At 41.9% G+C, this 17,421-nt stretch overlaps 1 protein-coding gene across 1 annotated transcript; it reads left to right on the plus strand.

Moving 5' to 3' along the window:
* The first annotated feature begins 451 nt into the window (after positions 1–451).
* Positions 452–3,142, plus strand: LOC4577643 (uncharacterized). Its single transcript, XM_061659838.1, has one exon. It carries the CDS (start codon positions 473–475, stop codon positions 2,948–2,950), a length of 2,478 nt encoding a protein of 825 aa, XP_061515822.1. The 5' UTR covers positions 452–472; the 3' UTR covers positions 2,951–3,142.
* The last annotated feature ends 14,279 nt before the right edge of the window (positions 3,143–17,421 follow it).

Here is a 17,421-nt window from a genome sequence, read left to right on the forward strand (position 1 = left end):
ACCTTGTCATGGTAGAAAATTCCTCACATGCAATGACTTTCCACGAACATGTGCGATTGAGTTAGTTTACGACTTTACCTAGAATGTACGTACTCCGTGTAGGTTATGGGTGCGATATCATAACCATCCTGTTCGTTGTCCATCTTCATTTATAGACCCACAATTGACAAGGCCAATCGACATAAAATGACCACTTCCGACGCATCGCCAGCATGCCATGTACGATGTGGTTATCGATTTTTGTTGACTAAAAATAAAGAAAACAAACGACTTTTTCAAGCCGCGAAATGATAACACTCGGTAATTTACCGTGGTCATGGTCAGCTGCATCGCTGGACGCTTGTGCAATTGGTCTGTTTGAGACGATCATAAACTATATACTGCTTGATAAGGATATGTATTATTAGGGGCTGAGTATAAAAGCAATCCATCTTCCGATCACACAGCAGTACAACAGACAAACAAACAAGACATGAGACTTCTAGTGGTACAAGCTGTGGCGCTGCTGGCCATTCTTGGATCAGCTAGGGCGGAAAAATCTTCTATTGATGGCAGTTGTTCCAAGCAGGAGGAAGGACTCACCTACGGTATCGCGGGTGACTGCCAAAAGTATTTACTTTGCAAGAAGGGTGTGTTACAGATTAAAGATTGCAAGAAAAAGTACTACGATACGGTGACAGGAAAGTGTGTAGAAGCAGATCGTGCTATCTGTGCTGTGGAAACTGCTCCAGAACCGGAACCTCAGCCAGAACCAGTTCCAGAGCCTGAACCAGAACAAGAGGAGAACGATGAGCAGTATGATTATCTTTGTTACAAAGTGTTGTACGGTGTACGAGTCCATCCAACGGCATGCGATCGGTATCTCGTGTGTAATAAAGAAAAGGCAACGATTGAAAGATGTGAAGACGGTTTCATATTTTTAGCTGATTTTATTAGCTGTAGCCCTGGCAGCAAAGTGACGTGTACGGCAGAGCCTGACGAACCAACAACCCAAAGCACTGTTGTGGAGCCAGAGCCAACCTTCCCAACTACTGAAGAGTCCGGATCTGAGGAGGATTCCTCGGAGAGCTCTGGAACGTACGATTATCTGTGTGCCAAGACACTCGTAGGCAGCGTGGCTCACCCTGAGACGTGCAACAAATACATCTCCTGCTACAAGTACAAGGCCAAGGAGCAGAGCTGCAAGAAGGGTTATGCATACACCTCGAAACTGCATCTATGTACCAAGCAGAAGAATGGAGCATGCCCTGACGATGTTCAAGAGGAGTCTACAACCCAAAGCACTGTTGTGGAGCCAGAGCCAACCTTCCCAACTACTGAAGAGTCCGGATCTGAGGAGGATTCCTCGGAGAGCTCTGGAACGTACGATTATCTGTGTGCCAAGACTCTCGTAGGAAGCGTAGCTCACCCTGAGACGTGCAACAAATACATCTCCTGCTACAAGTACAAGGCCAAGGAACAGAGCTGCAAGAAGGGTTATGCATACACCTCGAAACTGCATCTATGTATCAAGCAGAAGAATGGAGCATGCCCTGACGATGTTCAAGAGGAGTCTACAACCCAAAGCACTGTTGTGGAGCCAGAGCCAACCTTCCCAACTACTGAAGAGTCCGGATCTGAGGAGGATTCCTCGGAGAGCTCTGGAACGTACGATTATCTGTGTGCCAAGACACTCGTAGGCAGCGTGGCTCACCCTGAGACGTGCAACAAATACATCTCCTGCTACAAGTACAAGGCCAAGGAGCAGAGCTGCAAGAAGGGTTATGCATACACCTCGAAACTGCATCTATGTATCAAGCAGAAGAATGGAGCGTGCCCTGACGATGTTCAAGAGGAGTCTACTACCCAAAGCACTGTTGTGGAGCCAGAGCCAACCTTCCCAACTACTGAAGAGTCCGGATCTGAGGAGGATTCCTCGGAGAGCTCTGGAACGTACGATTATCTGTGTGCCAAGACTCTCGTAGGAAGCGTGGCTCACCCTGAGACGTGCAACAAATACATCTCCTGCTACAAGTACAAGGCCAAGGAACAGAGCTGCAAAAAGGGTTATGCATACACCTCGAAGCTGCATCTATGTATCAAGCAGAAAAATGGAGCGTGCCCTGATGATGTTCAAGAGGAGTCTACAACCCAAAGCACTGTTGTAGAGCCAGAGCCAACCTTCCCAACTACTGAAGAGTCCGGATCTGAGGAGGATTCCTCGGAGAGCTCTGGAACGTACGATTATCTGTGTGCCAAGACTCTTGTAGGAAGCGTGGCTCACCCTGAGACGTGCAACAAATACATCTCCTGCTACAAGTACAAGGCCAAGGAACAGAGCTGCAAGAAGGGTTATGCATACACCTCGAAACTGCATCTATGTATCAAGCAGAAAAATGGAGCGTGCCCTGACGATGTTCAAGAGGAGTCTACTACCCAAAGCACTGTTGTGGAGCCAGAGCCAACCTTCCCAACTACTGAAGAGTCCGGATCTGAGGAGGATTCCTCGGAGGGCTCTGGAACATACGATTATCTATGTGTCAATGCTATTCAAGGTAGCGTGCCCCATCCAGACTCCTGCACGAAATACATCGTCTGTTCCAATAGTAAGGCGAAAGAAGAAAGCTGCAAGAATGGATACTACTTCTCGGTCTACCTGAAGTCGTGCATCAAAGGAAACAACGAAACTTGCGCTGAAATCAATGGAAACGATGGTACCTCGACACAAGCACCGCCAGCAACCACTGAAGCCGTTCCACCAGCCGTTGGAGGTGACCCTGGAGACGGGAACGACGGCTGCATTGAGGGCTTTACCGGCTACATACCGATCGCAAATGACTGCACAAGCTACGTTTACTGCTTCCAGGGAGAACCGGGCGTTCGAAAGTGTCTGGAGGATTACATCTACTACGACCCATTCAAGGCGTGCCTTCCGGGGGATACTGTGCTTTGCAAACTGTACACAATTTAGAAGGCTCCCGTAAAAAAAACACAAACAACACTACCATAAAGTGATAGAACAAACTAGTTGTGATAACGTTTTTACTCTTATCCATGTAACCGAAAGCAACCGTGGCTTTATAGGCTCGTGTACGTTTGCTTCTATACAGAAAGGGAAAATAAATCGATGCCCGTGACGGTTACGATACGGTGTAATTGACAATCAGTTTCAGTCGGCTTTTTCGTCGGTAAAGACGTTCTCTTCGGTTTCGGTCTGATAATCGAACCGCCATCTCCTCCTTCCTTTCCTTATTGATTGGCACTGAAGCTTCACAAAACCACAACCAAAAAACTCTCGAGCTATCTGAATCCGAACCGAACACAACAGTGCTGGTGATAAAAAGTGGAAACGGTTACGGTTTGGGCAACAAGGGTACTGGCACTACTGCAACGGTACGCACGCGAACCGGAATTACAACCGGCCGGTGGCGTGCGTATGTTTCGAGCATGTGAGTTTAATTGCTTGTCCTTTTGTGTGTACTGCATACGTTCGGTGCTACGGTTCGATGAAAGGCAGTTACTTCACATTTCGAAGTCAGACATCCGTTACAACCGTTCGGCGGCGGTGGTGGGCTGATCTGTGTACACATAACGTGCTCAACGCTCACCCCAAGTTTCGATGTACTTCGATTAGCTGGAAGATAAAAAAGCGGCCGCGGGACGAGCAAATGCTTCTCGGAATGGTACGATTCGCTAGTTACGTGCTTAACACACAGCACCTGAAGAACTGAAGTCACATCTGAAGAGGTAAATTTTCGATGGAAGTAGTTATCGATTTTGTCCACTGTTCCTTTCTGCACACCGGCTACACAACATCGCTGTGCAGTCTACTAGTTTGCCCAGTGTCTGGCTTTTCCAGTGAACCATCAACATCATCATCATCTTCTTCATCCCGTCAAACGTTGTTGCTTTGTTGTGCGTGCGGTTTTTGGAACTTTACGTTTTCAATTATAGGTCCCTTCGTTTCGTTGCCGTGGTACGTGCAATTCTTCAAACAGTAGCATCGGAAAGATGGTAGGCAGCACGCGGCAACCGTTTAGCGCAATTCGGTAAATCCTTTTGCTTGAGCAATTTGAAGAAAACTGTCTGCCTCCATCTGCCTGTCTGTCTGTGCAGAAGGATGCAAGTACGAGTAGCTGTTGTATTTTTACTTTTTGGTTGCGTGGAAAACGAATTCGAAGGGTTGTAGGAAAACGCTCAAATTACGCTCCACCCTTCAAAGGAGTAGCTGAAGAGTTGCTGGTCAGTCATCGTTCAATGGATAGATACTTGATGTTGCATGACTGTAAGCGCTGGCTAGTAGCCGAGTTGCATTCGACAACTGAATAGAGCTATTGGATGGTTGAGATCATTCAAATGCGCGCAGAAAATCATATCCCAACGATCGCACGTAATTACTAAATCGTTGGTGTGGAACGTGAGCTCTTGCCGATGCAGAACTGCGACGCAAAAACTCACCACATTTGCGTTCAGAAGAATGATGTTTGCTTTGTAATTGCAATCACAGTGCCTTTTTAGTGACTGGTAGAGTGGAGGTTTTTTTTTCTCCTCCGTCATCTTCAATAACATTTTGCTACGCTATATACCTTTGATGCAATTGTGTTAAGTGTACGCCAGTGAGGCTTGACGTGCAGTGCGTATCTAGCATATTGCTGTCGACTACAATTGTTTTGATCAGTTGGAAATTATCTCAATCGACCATGAAACCGTTTGCTGTAAGCGCAGTGGACGGTAATTGACACTCATCAACAGATGTAAGAAAGGTCGTTAATTTCTTCTCACAATTTCTTAGAAAACCTATGTGTTGAGTATGTAGCCAGTAAACGGTTGGTTGATTTAAGCAAAAGCTGGCAAAAGAATAAATTAAAAAAAAATCATCTATAAACTAGCAAAATTTAGAAATCGTTCTCTCAATTTCTTCCCGTTTCCGAGGATTTTACATGTTTCGTTTCTGTTTTTTTTTTACAATTTTATCGTCTAATTTAAATTTAATCCTCTTTCCATCGTTTCTGCAGTTTTATTTATATTTTTGCAATCATAATCGTTCATTTTTGTATCTTCACAAAATTTTATCGCTATTTTGTTATTTATTAACACTTGTTTATTTATCTTTGTTTTGTGTTTTTAACTGTTTCTTCATCTACTTATCTTTTTGCTTGATTGTTTCTATGTTTTTTTTGTTTTCGTTTTTTTTTTTTGCCTGTGCCTGCCCTTTTCACCGCAATAAACATCAGTTTGAAATACAACCCACTTAGTGGGCACGCTTGATGACAAACGACGGCAATAGCAAATGTGCGTTTAAATCGTAAAAATAAAAAAATAAATACTCCACCCACAAATTTTCCCTTTCTTGAGCACTCTTTACGGTTGAAGCAACGGAAAGCAAAGTTTAACAAACGCCCGCAATAGGCCGACGGGGCTACATTATCATATTTAATTACTAGCCCGCCAGGGCAACTGCTCCCCATGCCGGGAATCGACTGCAAAAACTTTTCCCACAGACGACAACAGATCATTAGCCTAGCCAGGCAATGGGCAAACTTTTTCGCCCTTCGGCGACGATTTAAAAGATAAGAATAGGGAATCCGCTTCCGCAACATAACCGACAGCGGTCACCCGGCCCACAACCGGTCCAGTTCCGGTGGTTGGCAAACTTCAGCAATACCGCCCGCGCGCGCAGCTATTTCCACCCCTGGCGTGCTGGTTAATTTTCCAGGCGGATCATTAATTTTCCTCAGGCACTCATTCGCACAGCGGTTTTCGCACTGTTTCGCACAGTGTCAAAAGTACGTGTCCGGTTTGGGGGTTTTGTTTCACCTGGTGTTGGACAAACAGGCAGTGCAAAAAAACAGATACAAATCAAGCAGCTCCTTACAGCTATTTTTCATCTCCCCGAAGAACCACTTTTACAACATCCGAAGCGACAGCAACAACAGCAGCATCAGCAGAAACAGTACATTGTTTCTTTTAGCAACTCGATTGAAACCTAACGGATGGGGGCGCCCCTATCCTAGATGACTAAAAAGAAGTTGTTCCACTCTTAAGACATCAGCAGCAGTAGCAGCAGCAATGTTTTACCACCCGTGTGAAAGTGCAGTTGTATTGTAGTTTAATTATTTCCTCCACACTGAAACCGTTTTTGCGCGCCAGCGTTTCTTGCAGTCTCGGGTGTGTCTCGGTAGTGTGGTAAAAACCCACTCGAAATGACGATGTAGTTCGGCTTGCCCGGGGAAAGTGGCCACAAAGCGGTAGCGAACATGCGAGCTGAGGAGTGGTAAAAAAAAGAAAACTCAGTACGAAACGAAACTACATTAAGTTTGTAATTGATGATGTGAGCATATGTTTGCTTCTCACCAAAGTTGGACAGTTGCAGGCACTGGGTGTATGATAAGACGAGTTGTGCTCTTTGACAGGCAGAGCTCTTTGTACCTTTGTTCTGCAATTAACTATTCTTTCGCAAGTTATTCGATGTTTAAACACATCTTGAAACTTATGATAATGTTGTAGTTAATTCGCGACAATAGATGAACGGATGAGTTGATTGAGAATTTTGCAATTAAAATGTTAAAATGGTTTTGAATTTTACATGCAAGGACATAATAATAGGAATTTATTTCAGAATTGTTTAGAGAAAGCTGAAGTGCATTTTGAATATCGGTCAATAATTAATAAAATAGAATTCAATAGTAATGAAAGAACATCATTCACCAACTCACGTGATGCATGAAAACTGTTCCTTTTTATTTCCACAATAGCTCATTCGTCTCATATTTTAACCCAAAACTTGATACCGACTGTGCCAATGATTAAACTTCACTACAGTAAAACTATTCCCTTTTCCAAGATAGCAACCTTTTCACGCGTCATATTTCCTACCACCCCATCGGTACGATTGGTAACACAAAGCCGGTAGCGTAAAAGCCAAACGAGTTAACTGCAATGGAAAACCTTCAAGAAAAGCCCACAAACTCCCTCTGCAATAATGGGCTCCGCCGACTCGCAGCCGGGCTGCGTAAAGAGTTAAAATAAAATACCAATTTGAAATGGAAAACCGTACCAAACGATCCGCTTCCAGCGTTTTGCGGTTTTGCCGTGAAGCCATACGAAGGTGTTGGAAATTGGTTCTTAAACCGGTCCACGTTGTACGGTTTACGTAAAAAAAAAGGCCACAACCCCGATGCACACACACAGTACACAGTTTCACCTAAATTGGTGCCGTTAATTCTGTGCATCGTCACGTTGACTGCCAGAACTGGCACTGCACTGAGTTCTCGCAATTGAGTGCGGGTGTGTGACAATTTTTCCCGCGAGTTACGAAACGCAAACGTTCTCGGCGGGAAGAGGGGTAGGTAAGAAACCTGTGTTTGACTGTGACTTTTGCACTTTTGAACTGACGCGGGCCGATCCCGGTACATTGAAGGTGTTTGGCCTGCTTGTTTTGCCGGTGTCGACCGGACCATTGTCAATCCAATTGCTTCGGTCGCGTTTCCGTGTGATTCGTTGTGTAAATATTGACACGTTGCTGGCGGGTTGGCCCGTTGCGTGTAATCTCGGCGGGGTGATGGGTGTTTGGCTTTGGTAGAGGCTACAGCTAAGATTGCTTATGGGTGATGTTTGTGGAGATTTACAAAGCATCATTTATCATAAAGTATTGTTTTGGGTATTATAAGAACCGTGAGACAGTATCACTATCAACTGACCCCTTATGATGGGATTCTTTTGGAGGTTCCCGTACCGTTTGCATAAAAATAAATTAAATAAACACGGTATCTCTATTCATTATAAAAAATGGATTATTCTTATTCACTCATAGACGAACAAAACACAAAAGAACAGAAAAATAGACAATCTTTTGATAAAAAGATAGACTATATGATCAATAACATAAAAGCAAATATTATAAATATAAAAATAACTAATAAACGAAGAGTTTAACTCAAGATAAATAATTGTGGGATTATAAAGATAATAATAATAATAATAATAATAATAATAATAATAATAATAATAATAATAATAATAATAATAATAATAATAATAATAATAATAATAATAATAATAATAATAATAATAATAATAATAATAATAATAATAATAATAATAATAATAATAATAATAATAATAATAATAATAATAATAATAATAATAATAATAATAATAATAATAATAATAATAATAATAATAATAATAATAATAATAATAATAATAATAATAATAATAATAATAATAATAATAATAATAATAATAATAATAATAATAGTAATAATAATAATAATAATAATAATAATGATAATAATGATAATACAATTAAAGCTACAAACAGTTTTTTTATGGTAGGTTGCTGTAACTATTTAATCAAGTAGAATTTATAGCAGTCCTGTAAAATTAGCACGAATTGTTCAAAATCTACTCTGTTTTGAATCAATACTAATCTTTAGACAACATTTCTCTTGGCACATACTTAGTCTACATACACATACACACAATCCAACACCTATCTAGCTCCGGTTTGCGATTGCCTATCTCAAACCGCTATTGCGACCGACGATTTCTATTTTAGTGCCCGAGCCGTCAATCCCTACCAATCGCCCAACACAAATCACTCGTGCCATAAATTCATAATCAATTACGCGGGAACCGACCGGTCGGCCGGCGTCCGGGAAATGGGCGATTCGTTCCACAACAATGACATTCCATATTGCTATTGCCGACGATGATTGCTTATCCCGTTGCGACGCGCGCGCACCGATAGAAAAATAGTTGAAGGAGGGAAGGGAGAAAAAAAAACTGAACCGAAACACACACAAAAAATGCGCAAAAGAAACGCACTTTTACTAGGGACAATGCTGTGAGCGGGAGACTTTAGGACCCTCTTTTCTGCCGCGTACTGAATTATGGTTTCACGTGCGTATCGGATTTATGCTCAAGCATCCTGCTGGGAGGATGAGCAGTGTCTAGCGTACCTTCTTCCCCGCTGCTCTCACTCCCTATCTTGCTCCCGCCGCATTCAATTGGTATGCACACCAGCAATTAGGATCCCTTTTTTCCACGTTCGAGTAGTGCTGTAGTGCCTCCCGATGAGCCTCCGAAGGGGAACGACTCCGGATCGTGCGATAGCCGCTGTCGCTGTAAACGGTTGCAGAGGATAAACAACCGTAAACTATTGGAAAATATGTTATGCGATGGGATTATGACGCATCGGCGTTAGGTATGGTGGGCCCATTGCCAGGTTGAGGTAGGGCGCTAAGCTGACTCATCCCACCAATTGAATCGTCATTAGGGAGGGTTTTTTTTCGTTCGTTTGTTTGGGTTTTGGTGCATTCGTTTTGTTTGCTGCTGTGTTTGTGACGAAATATTTCTTAGTGATAAACCATTTTCAACGTGTAATTGCATCTAAGAGGGTTATGCCTTATTCTTGTATTGCATGATAAGCTTAATGTCTTTCTATTGCTATACATTCTGAAACGAATGTAAATTCTGTAAATTCAATGGAATTTAAGGATTGAATACAAGGTTTATTATTTAATCTGTAGATTGCATGTTGTTTGAATCTGTTGATTGAATTATTATAATGAATTTGGTGTAGATATCAATCAAGATATCAGTGCAGTATCAATCATCTTAAACTACGCTAGCACTTATTGTTTTGTTCCTTTTCGTCTCTTTATCTTCTTCTTCCTCCTCTTTTCTTATTTTAATTTTTACTCCATTTTTTATCGTAACAATCTTAAACAATAATGAATTAATCAAACATATTTGAGCTTCTATGAGTATCCCACAATTATAGGTTTTGTCATCATTAGCAGCAGAGCCAGCAGCGAACATAGCAGTTTGCTTCCATTTTAACATCGTTTGTTATATTTTTAAACTCATAACATCCATCCCACAGCACGGCACAATGATCTTACAGGCAAACAGTAAACGGATCTCATCCTTCGCCTGCGCACGGGATCGGCACCGTGGCAACATATTGTTTCTAGGCTCAGCGAACCATTCACATCGGCGGCACACGCCAGCACCATCATTGGCATCGTTTCGCAGAAATCGGTAACGATTGTGCTCATTAAATTTAATAAATCAAACCCCTCCGGTCGAATGCACGGGCTCGGGAGGATTCTGAATTTCCCTCCGCCTCACTGCCCTTTTGCCGACTTTCCGCGCTTGGGTGGTGCGCTTTTTTTATTTAAACTGTGCATTCTTTCGTTCGCCCCCCAAATGAGCAGAGATGACGACACCCAGGGGTAGTAGAACGCGTGAGATAATCGTACATACACACACACGCTTACCGGGGTACGAATCTGGCAAGTGTCACAGCGGGAGTTTTGGTTCTGCAGCGTGATTTCTCACGGCGTGCTGATTGGCCACCGTCAGCACTGGCACAGGAAGTCCGGGGAAGCCTAAGGGTTGGTGTTCGTGTTTGCACGTTCGCGCGACTACTTTTCGTGTGCAGTAGTCACTGTTCAAATAAGAGTAAATTTTATTACAATTTTGCCCGGCAGCGATTACTACTCTGGGAGTTCGCGGATGGCGACTGACGCCCGGGACAATTTCGAGCAGGGAGTGTGTACGCGGGAGCGTGCTGCCGCTTTGCTGGACTTACACTTAATCTTATTAGAGCATCGCCCAATCCTAGGAGGTTTCTGTGAGATACCGATCGCTCCCGGTGAATGGTTGATCCTGCAGGCACAATGGGAAAAGTTGGTATGGTTTGTTGGTCATGCAGCGAAACTTTAACATTTAATTAATTGTTAAAATTGAAATATAAAATTAAATTGAATTAATGCTACGCATAAATTTCAACTAAAATATTATACCAATCGAGGTTAACCTAACAAGAACCTAGGAGTTGACCCTTTCAGGTAAACAAACTAGCAATTATACTATTCAAGTGTATCATGGATAAACAAATTTAGGACTCTTGAAATATTTAATTGAAGTCAATTGTCTGCCGATGATTTACATTAATTATATGATATTGTAACATTATTCGTTTTATTTGTTAAAAACTGTGATAACAGAGAAGATTGAAACTGATTTGTTTAAGCATATTTTAAGCAGGATTGAATATTTTCAAGGCTATATAGTATTTGTGGCATTAAATTATTTTCTTTACTTGATCAGTTATGTCAATGTGATGCATTGTAGAACAATTATTTTTATTTTTTATTGTTTTTTTATGCTCTAGAATGAAAACTGCTTTGTTATAATGACGCGATTTTGATAAAAATAAAATAATTTGTGACAAAATTAGCTGTGCACTTCAGTGTAAGTCAAAATCATATTTCGAATAATTTTAAATAGTCAGCTGATAAGTGCTAAACGGTTGACGTTTTTAATATCAAAATAATGTTTATCTTTAATATGAAAGCATACTTTCGTCATGCACTCCAAGCATTATATTGATTTTCTTAAAATATTTTAATTACAACAGATCCGCCACTTGTCCCAGTGTGCACAGCCAGCAGCTCAAAACTTCCACCTCATCCACTATCGCAAGAGATGAATTTAGCTGTGCAATAATAACAAAAAAAAGAAGCAATTCCTGTCGATTCCGAGACTCATGCAATCTAGGCAACTTCTTCCGCCTTCAGGGCATGGTGAACACCAGCCAAATCATACCAGCAACAACAAAAAACGCTCCGTAAAACACGAAAATCTCGCACTGTAAAACCTGATTGAATCGAGAGCTAACAGTACTCCTTTTCGGATTTCAGATTGCCAAGAGCTTTCAGGAGCGGAGCTGCAAAGGGGACAGTAAACTAACAGGGAGACACACACACACACATACACGGCGTTGGTGGATTTTCAACTGCAACTTCCATCGTGGCATCGAGGCAATGATTTAGCTCTCCCAGGTGTGAAGACGACGTGTAAAAAGCGAACTTTCCTTCCCAAGTGCGCGCCGGTGGGAGAGGGCGAGCCATGGCGTAACGAACCAAACCCGCGCCATCGGCACTACCGTGTGGCCTGGGCCACAAACTTTGTGTGGCTTTCGGTGTGTGTGGGTGTTGTGCGTCAAGCAGATGGGTGTGAAAGGGCGGGATGAATGTCTGAGAAAACCACTTTCCCGAACGGTGCACCTGAGCACCGGCTTGCAGGCGCACTATACAATGCGCCCACCAAATGAGGTTGTGGAAATTCGTTACTTCCGTCCGATGTGTGTGCTTCCGGTATGTGTGTGTGTGTGTGTGTGGTCGCTGTATCTACAACACATTGCTCCTCATCGCCCAAAAAGGATCCTACCGTTCAGTTGCAGCAAACGGAAGGTACAACTTCGTGTATAGTTGCACTCTCTCTCGCTGTGTGTGTGTGTGTACAGTGCGCTCAAGATAATTGAATCGCGGTATGTGTACGTCTGGACGCGCCGGGATTGAGTACGCCCGTGCGCCCGTTCGTCGCCCGTTCGGTCGGTAAGCCTCGAAGGTGAAATAAATTTGATGAAAATTGAACTTCCCCAGGGTACTGTACTGGTAAAGAAGCGCGAGAGGCAAGGTGTGAGCTCAGTACAGGAGACGACCGAGCGGGAAGTATTGGCTTTAGGGATGGAAGCTTTTACGTTACAGCTTCCGTGATGGAGCGTGTGCTGCAGGATTGTGAAGCTGCACTTTGACAGGAAGCGGAGTACGGCTAATTATTACAGGTATTACAGGGTTTCAATCGATCCTTTTCTTTTCTTCTGCTAAAGGTGGCTTTCATTATGCTACGCTCAATGGTATGAAAACGTTCGATCATTGGCAGCCGTTCTATTGTACGTCGCCGTGGTACCCTATTATCAAGTAACAATAAATGTTTGGTTTAGCATCCTAAAAGGCAGTACATAACATTTAATTTTAGAGGACATGTTTTATAAAAGCACCAATGAAAGAAAAAAAGCAATTAATTGAAAAACAATGTTACGAGTTACTTATTTAAGATAATAAAGATAAGTCTTTATTTTGTCCTGCAATTGACTCAATACTTTTAACCAAATGCAATGCTTCAAATACTTCAAAGAAACAAACAACTCTACCAAAGAAAAGAGGATATCCTACCAAGGATTGGCTATAATTTCTTCATTATTATTTCATTTTTTTGAACAGCTAGGTCCAAAAACTTTTGAGATAGAAAACGTCTGGCCAGCATCTGCCAAAAGTACCATTTGATAGATAGAATGGTTTTGTAACTTAATAATATAATATAATAAAATATAATATAATATAATATAATATAATATAATATAATATAATATAATAAAATATAATATAAAAATCTGAAGAGTGCTACAACGTGCTTGATTTCCGTGATTTTAATTAATAATACCATTACGGCATCGACTTCGGATTCGGCTCCGAATTCAGCTGCGGATTTGGCTTCGGAATCAAAATCTGCTCGTGAATCGAAAAAAAAACTCCGAAATCGATTTCGGAATCGGTTCCAGAATCGGCTCCGGAATCATAATTGTCCTCTCCTATCCTGTCTACCGATCCCGTCTTCGCTCCTTTTCCGTACCATAAACTCCTTCCTACTCCTTCGTGAATAATTGTATACTATAGTCAGTAAGCACTATTGCTGTAACCCAACGTGGTCGAGCAATTAATAAAATAAAAAAAATAAAAATAAAAAAAAATCAGTTCCGGAATCTAAATCGGGCCTGGATTCGAAATTGGATCAGAAATCAGAATTGGCTTCTAAATCATAATCGGTTTCGGCTCCATAAGAATAGACGTTTGGAACCATTGATACTTCTTATAGATAGCCGCAAAAATTCTGGATTCAGCTCCGCAATCGTTTCCGGAATTGATTCCGAACGCAGATCGTGTCGCAGATCGGAGTCGTGTAGATCCGAATCCGAGCGCCCACCACTAATTTCGAGGTACACTCACGCAGTAGCTGTTTCATACAACTCTCACGCTTTCTTAGTTGTATTTCGTTGGTAAGTTGCAGATGTAGAAAACCAATTATAAATAATTCGTTTATTTATTCAACATTTTTATTAATTCTTCACCATGTTTTTAGATGTCCCGAATAGTCTGAAACTATGGAATGATATGTAGTGAATATCCAGGTTGTTGAAATAACTTTGAGTATATATCCATATAGTTAGAATTGGTACATACTACAGAAGTACGTTAACATGAAACAAATCGATTAATGGGGCCCTTCACGATTCTAGTCAGTTTTTTGTATGGAGTTTGACAGTTGGAGGCTAAAATCATGTAAACACTCCATACAAAACCACACAAAAAACTAGCCTGCAATTTTCAGTATAGATTATTCTAGCCTCAAAGCTAGAATTAGATTCGAGTACCTGCTCGAAAACACGGCGTTGCTTACATTTAGCCCCAAGGTGCATTAAAGAGATCACGTGATCACGATAAAAATCAGTCTTCTAAATTCATACACCTTGGGATAAGCCCACCTGTATATTATACTCACTTAGATAGCTGCTCGAAAACTGCTATTCAATGCAAACAGCTGACATGCTGAAATTTCAGCCTACGAACTTACAACGGAAAGGGCCCCAATGCTTAGTTTGGAAATATAAACTAAAAAGTGCAAGTTTATTTCATTATAAATGATCATTCATTGAATAATAAAATTAAACTACAAACCAACTATGTTTCACTACAAAGCGTCTTCTTTTATCTGTGATACACTAATTATTTTTAATCTCCTCATTATTAACTATCGAGTTCTTTGGTCTTTATTCACGTTTCAGATTACTGCTAATACACATGTTTCCTTTTAATTTCATTCACCTCAATTACGATCGCATCACGTCGCTTCTAGTGCAAAACGGCACACCCTAATTTGATTTACGACCATCACCCCCCAGAATGATAGCAGACATTCCGTCGATATCGACAAACCCCCAAATCGGTGTACCGCACCGACAAGCACCGACGCACATAATTTATAGCACTGATCTAATTCATCCGATTTCCGCTCTCCGCTCTTTTATGGCGCGATAATCGAGTGATAAGCAGGGTAACCTCACGAATAAACCCCCAAATTACATTTGTTCGGTGCCACATCCCGGAACAAAATGACGCAGCCCGTTTTGTTCTGGACGATTCAAGCTACCAAAACGGTGCAAGTTCCGTACACAGCGATGTCTTATCTTTTCGACGCGATGAAGATTGCTTGTAGCGGCGGTGGAAGCTCCCTTCTAACCAGTCTGGTACAGCGTGCACTGTTCTACCACTCCCGGAAGACACATCAGAAAGGGAAGGTAGAAAACGTACCCATCGGGACAGTCGTGCAGTGAGGCCACTTCCTGCACGCATAGGATGTACTTGGTGCAGTCGGGTGCATACGGTAGTCGTCCGTTGCGTACCGTTCCGCACGATGCCGGTGGTTCCTCGGTCGACGGTACGTCACCGGGTGTAGGATCCCTCGGCGGACACTCGCTGCCGGTGTAGGGTGCGCACTCGTCGGTCTGGCTGTTGTACACGAACTCTGCCGGACATAGCATCATGTCCCAGACGCCACCACCCAAACAGTTGTACGCACCGTTACAGCACGCGGGAAACGTGTACCATTGGCCATCGCGCGCCGTCTCACACTGGCTGTTGTCGGGGAAGTCATCCGCATAGAACAGCTCGCACCAGATTACATCCGAGCTGCGGGCGGTTCGGTACTGGAGAGCCATCCGGGCCCGGGAGTCTACTTTGATTTCTCCAAAACAGCTCCCAACAAACAGGAAGCTTAAAAGCGCAAGATGTAACATTCTATTGATCGTTTCTTTTACACGGTGCACGGTTGAGCTTCAACTACAAAATGACCCGTGAAGATGGTACGTATTGTGCTTTTATAAATGTCATGCGGTGGGACACCTTCTTATCTCGGACAGACACCTGCGATTTTAGGACACAAGCCGGTGTAATAAAACCTTGGTGTATTGACCATCGTCGTATTGGAAGTGTAACAGTCGTATAAGCAAGCTAACTTATTTCCAGATGTTACAATTGCTCAACAGCAATGCCCTGTAGAACTAAGGCTAATCAGTGTCTTGTGATGATTTAATATTTATTGTCCACATCACGCATTACGACAAATCAAAATCAAAACATTATCTTTATGGAACCTACAGCATTTCAAACACTTTTTCTTCTATAGCTATATCTTCAATCCTTGAGAAATCTGCTGTTTGCATCGTTCAATTGATAGTAGCTCGATATTCATCCATCGTGCTGCAACTAATTTCTATCCGTCTAATTTGTTCCATTCCATTACCAAGCCGATCTTTCTTTGAGTGATGTTCTGGCCTTTCTGTAATCCTTGCCCCTGCTTATCTCAACGTTCAACGCTGAAAGATGATCGCATCACGATGGTAATATCATTTGCTTAAAGTGAATCCCCTTGCTCGATACCGCGCTGGTGGTAGTGCTGGTGCGAAACCTCACCTCGTAAATCAATTACCGAACCGTCAAAGAAAGTGCAGCCTTGCTTCTTCCGCTCACTATCAATTAATGCTTTTACCGAAGGAAGCGCGGTGAAGGTCGATGGAACATGGAAATCATTATGCGTTGATTGCAACGAGCACCGTTGCAACATGAGGAGCATAGTTTTTGTCGAGCTTGATTCAATTTGTGCCTTACTTTGTAACGCTATGCTTATCGTTTGATGCCATTAAGATGGGGTTTGAGTGGATGGATGAAAAGGTTGAATTTTAGTGCGTAAATTTTGTTTGCTTCAAAGCAAGTGTTGAAGGTAAATTACGCGTTTTGATACGAGTTTTTCAACAAAACAATACGCCTAAATTTATCAAATTTGAGTATAAAATACTACAAAATAAATTTAGAATTTATTTTATGATAAACATAAAACCGAACCCGTTCCTTCTGAATTAACAAGAACTATTAATTTTGTGTTACATGTCATTCATGGATACAAACTAAACAATCATTAATTAATATGAAACAAATGTTCTCGATACAAAACGGATGTAAAAGATTTGATAAATTGTTCATTAAAGCACGTCATAGTCGAGAGATTGCATATATTTGGGCGTAATGCAATAAACTCAATTTTAAAACCTAACGCTATGCAATTCGCTTTCAAGAATGGGGTAAAATCCTGTTTAATAATAATATTTCGTTGAAATTAGAGGCAATGCACTAGAAGTTCATGATTTCCGAAGAAGTAAATATAACCTTCCCATACAACAGGCTCGAAGTTGACACACCTCCGCAGAAAGAACCCAAGTGTGCAGGCTTCATTTGTGGTAACCGTTTTCCAAGAAAAAAGTCACTTCAGTAACGCGCCACCATCTACTTGGCAAACAAAGGCCACAAACTACAAGCGAGATGAATGATGCACCTGCACCGATGTCAACGTCTGCGTAATGGTCCCACTGAATGGAGAGACGTATTCCCGCAGGTCGCACTGCCTTCCTTTGACTGCATATCATTTACGGTGGAAAATCTGTCTTGCGTATTACAGCTGCAGCCCAGTTTACCG

Source organism: Anopheles gambiae, chromosome 3, assembly GCF_943734735.2.
Source record: "Anopheles gambiae chromosome 3, idAnoGambNW_F1_1, whole genome shotgun sequence".
Classification (NCBI taxonomy): domain Eukaryota; kingdom Metazoa; phylum Arthropoda; class Insecta; order Diptera; family Culicidae; genus Anopheles; species Anopheles gambiae.